Here is a 7,944-nt window from a genome sequence, read left to right on the forward strand (position 1 = left end):
AATTTTTAAAAATTGAATTGATCAAATAGATTGAACTGGAGATCAGAGTGGTCATCGATTTGATCTGATTGTTTGATCGAATAAACTATTGAACTGGTGTAAACTGGTCAAAGCCAGTAAAAAAACTTAAAGAATCGAAGATTTAAATGCTTGTTTTTTTAGAAAAATATTAGTAGACTATATTCAAAATTTATTTGTAACAACTTTTTCTCCTTAAAATTAAATTTATTAGACAAATTATATTAGTATTCAACTTATGTTGTAATTAAACTTTGTTCAAAATTTATTTGAATTTATATGTTGATAATTCTCATTGCCATAAAAATTCTCTCAATTATCACAGTAGAAACTGGAATAGTCGGGATAAGACGGAGTAGTTTATCAATCAAGAAGTAAATTTTATTCCTAAACACGAACATAATTTATGAATAGTTGATAAATTCTTCAAATATGTTAATCGACAGTCATCAACAAGAAATTACCGAAGCTGAAATTGTAAAGTAATCTTCTCTTGTTTATTGAAATCCATAAGATAATATTTTTCAACTAAAGTGCAAATAGTATCATTGTCAAAATATTTATAACTATCCTTAGAAACAATTTGGGAGTTGATTTTTGGAGAATTTTGGACGGGAAGACTTTGGAGAGTTGCGTCTATATTTTAAAATATGTTTGTTACTTAAAAAAAATATAATTTTAAGATATTATTGTTTAAACTTTTTATATTATTTTTTGAAGGGGATGGCTAATGTAATATATTATTTTTTAAACATTTTAAAAGTATTATACGCATTTCAAAATATAAACGCAACCTTCTAAAAACTCCCTTTCAAAACTTTTCAAAAACTAACTTTTAAACAACTTTTTAGAAATTAAACACAATTAATAAATTCATTGTTTTTTTTCAAAAAAATGTAATAGTAAATTTTCTCTAAAAATTGAAAATTTTATAAAATAAATAAAAATTCGTATAAATAATTTATTTATAAAATATAGGGGTGTAAATTATAGATGTACAAGTATAATGTAAAAAACTAATTAATTATGAACTTAGTGCACTTTGAAGAGAAAAGATATAAAACAAACCTATAGAGTAAATACAATAATGGAGTATATTACTACTTTTCACCTAATATTTGCATATACACCCTTTCTTTGTATTTTCCCCTTGCTTTGAAGTTTATTTCCATAGCGTAACTACCCAAAATACCCAAATGATAAATAGGATTTAATTAGGATTAAATTTAAATATAAAATAACATAAATAAAGAACAAAACTAAAATATTGTTCTTAACTTCTTATTATTATCAAATATAAAAGATAACTTAATTGTTGCCGACATATTGAAAACGTGTGAAAAAACAATATTTTGAACCAATGATGTCTTTTCATCAGAAAAAAAGTAAGAACATGACTTTAAACACTATATAAAAGAATAAGTTCTTTTGATATATGGAAGTAATTTTACACGAAAATTTTCAGATATTAAAGTAGATACTATCTCTTGTTAAAATCCTAACCTTGATAAATAACTTATTTTTAATTAAAAATATCTACATTTTCTATATTTTGTTTGTTTCCAAGGTATTTCACTTTTTATTATCATCATCATTGTTTAATTATATATTTAAATTAAATTAAGAGAAAATGGGTGATGCACTGTAAAAAATTTTTACACTGTCAACCAATCACGACCATGAATCAGGACAAGTCAGACTGTAATTTTAAAAAAACTTATATCACATGGCAAAACAATTTGTTTCTATTGGATGACAGTGTAAAACTTTTTAACACTGTCAGTGCACTACCTTTAACCTCTTAAATTAAACATGTCATGTCAATAGCACCGGTTATAAACTAGTGTTTTAAAAACTGGTTTGAATTGGTCAATTGAACCGGTTAGATTAGAAATATAAAAGTTACCGATTTAATCTGATTGTTGATCCGAATAAATTATTAAACCGACGTGAATTGATCTGAAAAAAATTAGAAGTTTAAATACTTGTTTTTTTTAACAAAGCAACATCGTTTTGATAAATTTTTTTAAAAATAGAATTAAAATATATCTAAACTTTATTTAAAATTATTTGAAAGAACTTTTCCTCCTTAAATTAAATTTATTAGACATGTTATTTTATTATTAAGTTGCAATTAGTCTTTGTTCAATATTTATTTGAATTTATATTTTATGCTATTTTATTACATGTGATGAATATTTTTGAACTTGAATTTAAAGAATAAATTAGTAAAATTATAATATTTTAAAATTTTATAGTGCCATGATTTTTTTAAAGACCGAGTCATCTGACTATCGATTTAACTACTATATAATTTTGTTATAGAGACCAATTTATTCAACTGAATTATTGCAATTCGACCAATAACTCAGTAATTCGATCAGTGAACCAATGATTCAATACCATTAAATTTGATAACTTAATATTATGTGCCGTGTGTGATTTAGTGCCTGTTTGGTTTGGCTTTTAAGCCACCAAACTCCGTTTATGTGTGTTGGGAGTTTATGTGTGTTTCAGCCGGGATTCAGAAAAACTACAAAAGATAGCTTTTTAAGTAAATGTGAATTTTCACCATGATTCTATCTATGAAACTGTCACCAAACCAAACATAGTATTAAATATATAATTCCTATTTGAACTTCACCTAATAATAGAGTTATACATTTTGACAATGGTGTCTACTCTTAGTAGTAACGGCTAACTAGTAACACGCCATCTATATCTTAGATTGTGTGTTCCATTCCACATACTCAATCATGCTTCTTTGTAGCAATTCACACGCTTTCCACCACCAAAACAACAACTAACCAGTATGCCGGTGGATTATTAAACTATAACTCAAATTCATCTACACTTTTTCTCAATAGTAATGGATATAGCTCTCTTTTTTCCCCACTAGGATAAATAACTAAAATACACTTTTTTTTTTCTTCTTTTGTACGTATTGCAGTGTACCATTCCTTCACACTTAATAAAGCCAAAGCCAAACGTGTTGCCAATTATTTACAGCTGTAGTTGTACAGACATTTATTTGCTTCACAGTGTGCCAGTGTACAACAAAAAAATCTACTCCTATTCAAATACTTTTTTTCTTACAAAACTTTTCATAATGCTAAACTGCATCATGATGACAGTTTTCCCTCCCCAATGACAAATTGCTGTGTATTCTACTGCTAGATCTTAAATCTGAGTTTTAGTTTTAAAAGATTGGTGCCCTACACCAACCACCAAGAATAGTCAAACACCCTAGATTCATTCAAGTGCAGTTTTTGCTAAGGACCACCTACTACTCTATGAAAAGAAAGGCCTCAAGAGAAAAATCACAAAGTTCACATAACCTAAATGAAGTTCAACTACCAGATTAAATGAAAATCAAGACATAAAATGAAACTTTAATGAGTCATATCAATGTTAATGCTAACAAGAAAAATATGACAATCATACCAAAAATAGTCTCTTCACTATTGTTTCGTTCATACAGTTAGTATTCTAACATTTTTTTTTCGTAAAAATGCAGTTTTATTATTTTGATTCTGCGGCGTTATCTTTGTCGGAAGAGATTTCGGTTACTGATATTTGAGATGAATACTTCTTGATTCTCAAAGAAATAAGTACACTAGATAAAATACCGACTATGGGGAAAAAGTAAGACCAAAATTGAGATTTCTTGGAGCCGGATGCTGTAGCAACAGCTGCACCGGCGAGGCTTCCGATAGATGTATTCTGCAAGATCATGGGGAGGCATCCGACAACGGTAGGGAGAAGAAAATCCAAAAAGAATCTAACTTCGGTTGCAGCTAAGGTATAGTTAATAATATAGGATGGCACAGGTGAGAATCGGGCAAGAAGAACAAACTTCCAACCGTCTCGCGCAACTCCGTTTGAGAGGATTTTGAAGTATTTGTTTCTTTGAGCCCAGTCCATTGCTGAAGTTGAATTCCTGAATATTAACCTGAAGAAACCAAAATGACAAATTTAGAACATCTAATGGAAAGAACATTATTAACATATGAGTGTCCTTGTTAGTTGTTACTTGAAAAGGATTGACTCTGTCGTAAACGCCAGACGCCAAATTGATACGTCAACATCGATAATTATTTAAGAGGACTAATTACTTATAGAACATTGAATGAAGAATACATCATTAACATATGGACGACACTGTAAGTTTTTGCTTATAAGAAAGTGACACAAACGCGGCACTGACACATCTACACCAATACGAGTCGGACACCACACATCGACACCAATATGAATTGGACACCACACATCGACACCAACATGAGTCAGACACCGGACATGTCTTTAATATGAAGTGTTGGTGCTACATAATGGTACTGCATAATCGACACCAATACGTGTCCACAAAGATGTGTTAATCTAATATCAGCAATATGGGCTTTGGTTTTTGACACATGAATTTCAACCAACTAATCTAAATTTCCAACAAAATTGTAAGGCAAATTGAATATAATTACAAAAAAACAACATTGAACTAAACACAACAGTCAACATTAGATATTTGATAAAAATTTCCTAAATCCAAATATGCTTATTTATGAAATTAACCACATGCAAGAAAAGCACAAATTATTCTTTTACATGATGGAGCAAAAGTTTACAAATTCCTTTCATTATTTGACTTGTGTAAGAGAAAAAGTTTTATTGAAATGCAAAGCAAAAAAGTAACCACAAAGACCAAAGATAAGAATATAGCTTAAGCATTAGCACACCAGTACCCTACAATACCATAGAATATTTTCATAAAAGATGCTTCAAAAAGGGCCCAAAGTGTACCATCAACAAAAAAAACAAATATAGTAAGATCCTAATGTTCCAGCAGTCCTTTTCTAAACACAATATTAGGAAATCAAAATTCCAATTCTGTCTATTTGAATAATCGTGATAAACAAGATTGGTGACTCACAACAAAAGAGAATTTCTTATTCCCGCTGCTTTGGTAAGCTTTCATCTCAAAATTTTTTTAACCAATCATTTGATTTCAAAAACTGTGGTGAATAACTTTGAAAATTTAAAACAAATAAATCATAAAGTAGAAAACTACAGTAGCATATTAAAAACCCTGATATCATATAAACATAGTCTTCAATTTTAATTCCAATAGCAAGACCACTATTTCCAACTGCCTATAAGTTGATGTACAAAAGAGCTTATTTAGGCTTACTTAATGACATAGACACTATAATTTTGGAAAAACTTACATATAGGTTTTTCCCGTTTCAGTTTATTTTAATTTAGGTTATGGACAGAGCTTATGTAGAGTAGAGCTTACTCCTCATTGCCCTATCTATTGAGTATGACACATATTGTTGATAATGAAATTATTGTCAAATTCGTAAGCACAGTTGGCCAAACTTCGTAACCAATCGGGTGTGTCCTTGCTCTTTATTTATCAGTTTACTTTAGAGCCGGTTTTCAGGTTTTGTTCTCCTAATACAATTTGACTTCTCATCAATCTCAAATTCTACTTTTTAGGTATAAAAATAAACAATGAGAACACATCCAAACACAAACAGTTTATTAAACTTAAGAGCTTATTAGTTATCAATAAAATTCCTAACTACCTATAACAACTTAATCACTTAATTGTTGGTTTAAATAAGACAAATTGACAACTAAAACGCTAGGTATCATCAAAGAGTTTAACGAATAATATACAATCTAATTATCTAACCACAAATTAGTTTAACCCAACATCCAATTAGAAATCATCATATCAAAATCTCACTTCATAACACCAATTTAAAAAATAACTACAAAATAAGAGATTCTCATTGGACTATTAATGTTTGGTTCCATGTTAAGAGCAGTCCCAATTGATTCTGGAGATGTAAAATTTGATTTTGACATGTTTGTTCTCAAATTAAGTGTATGTTTGATTTCATGGTTATTTAGAATTGATTCTAGATGTATAAAATTGATTTTGACATGTTTGTTTGTTCTCAAATTAAGTGTATGTTTGGTTTCATGGTTATTTAGAATTGATTCTGGATGTATAAAATTGATTTTGACTTGTTTGTTTGCTCTCAATTAGAATTATTTCTGCTTTCTAGAATTAATTCTACTTGAAGCTAGAATTTGTAGCTTTTAAGTCTAAACATGAAATTTACACTGAAACTTACTGTTCAACTCAATTTTGTAAGAATTTTTCCGAACATAAATCACTTTACATTCAACTCACTTTAGCCAAATTTACGGACTCGATTCACTCAAAATCAATTTTTTCCACTGCAAAACTAAACACACACGCTAAATTGATTCTACCTTGAAGCTAAGACTTGTAGTTTCAGAGTCTAAACGTGGTTATTTCAAAGAACTTGTTGTTCAACTCACTTAATACATAAATATTCAAACATAAATCATTTTACACTCAAAATTAAGTCATTCAAAATCAATAACATAATCCATTTTACATAAATGATTTTCAGGGAATTGATTATGTAAAATTGATTCTGGATAAAAGTGACTTAAATATAAAGTGGTTTATGTTTGGAGAAATTCTTGCAAAAGTGAGTTGGACAATAAATTACATTGTAAAAAAATCACATTTAAAGTTTAAAAATCATGTTTGATCAAAAGCTACAAATCCTAACTTCAAATAGAATCAATTCTTAAAAGCATAGTCAATTTTGCTAAAGATCAATTAAACACGTCAAAATCAATTCTAGGCGTGCGCAATCTATTCTAGATGCCTCAAACGTGAAATTAAACATAGACTTCATTGTTGTTTGTCTCTTTTACATAAATATATTTGACTCTAAAAAATTAAGTCATTCAAAATCAATTTTTCTTGCCTCATAACCAATGCACTAACTCTAAAACTAATTCACCCTAATTACTCCTTTTTTTTTTCTCCTCATCAAATTCACATCACCACAAGAGTTCAAAAACATAAACAAACACAACAGATTCAATTCAACAACAACTAATCACAACTAACTCATAACTAATCAAACTAATCCTAACAAATCTCTAACCATCTCTAACAAGCAAAACCATTAAACTATCATTAGATCTGAAAAAAAAATCCATTACCTGCCAATCGAGAACGAAAGAGAAGCCGCAAGGATCTTCGCCGAGAAAACACAAACAACAGACGTTAAGAATCCGAAGAGAAGAGAAGCACCGGTTTCGAGAAAAATGGCGGAAGGTAAACAAAGAGCGATGGAGATTGTGTGAACGGAGATGTAAAGAGGAATCGCCCAAATCCCTAATTTATCAGATAAATCGCTCATCCATTTCAGCAATGATTCTCTGTCCCAACCAACTCCGATGAGTTCGCCGCCGTAGGATCTTAATAATAAGGCGGCGATTGCGACTATCGCCGCCGTTTTCCACCACCATCGCGCCATTAATATTGATATTATTATTATTTTTAAACCGAAACTGTAACTATAACAACGACACCACTGACATTAAAATGTAACACTTTCGCTTTGAATATTATTTATTTTTTTAAAATATTTTGTAGTTAATTAATTTAATGCTAGCGGTAGCAGCGTCGTGTTGTCGGTTTTATGATCTACTATATATATTCATACAAGAGTGATAATTATTTTGGTTGACTATGATATTTGAATTGAATATTTTCTTGTTACTTGTATTAGTATTAGTTGTTGTTTTAAAGTATATTTAAAATAATTAAGAAATTATAAGTAAGATTTGTTTTCCTTAGCAAATGTCAACATTTTTAAATTAAAGAAAAAAAGAAATATCCATTTAAAATATGAGAAATATCTATTTAAAATATTTCACATTTGTTACGTGTATTCCGTCAAATCACATTTTTACAGTATTTTGTGTTCTTTATGTTTGCATAGCTAAGTATTTTCTATTATATTTGCAAAAGGAGTTCAAGTATATATGGTTGATTTATGCTAGTGCATTGACTATTATATTATTGTT

At 29.1% G+C, this 7,944-nt stretch overlaps 1 protein-coding gene across 1 annotated transcript; it reads right to left on the reverse strand.

The window, feature by feature from the left end:
* Window positions 1–3,403: 3,403 nt before the first annotated feature.
* Window positions 3,404–7,468, reverse strand: LOC131608714 (uncharacterized). Its single transcript, XM_058880231.1, has 2 exons — window positions 7,075–7,468; window positions 3,404–3,970 (listed from the first exon to the last, which is right to left on the reverse strand). Exons 1-2 carry the CDS (start codon window positions 7,389–7,391, stop codon window positions 3,541–3,543), a joined length of 747 nt encoding a protein of 248 aa, XP_058736214.1. The 5' UTR covers window positions 7,392–7,468; the 3' UTR covers window positions 3,404–3,540.
* Between the last annotated feature and the right edge of the window lie 476 nt (window positions 7,469–7,944).

Source organism: Vicia villosa, linkage group LG6 (genome assembly GCF_029867415.1).
Source record: "Vicia villosa cultivar HV-30 ecotype Madison, WI linkage group LG6, Vvil1.0, whole genome shotgun sequence".
In the NCBI taxonomy this organism is placed as follows: Eukaryota; Viridiplantae; Streptophyta; class Magnoliopsida; order Fabales; family Fabaceae; genus Vicia; species Vicia villosa.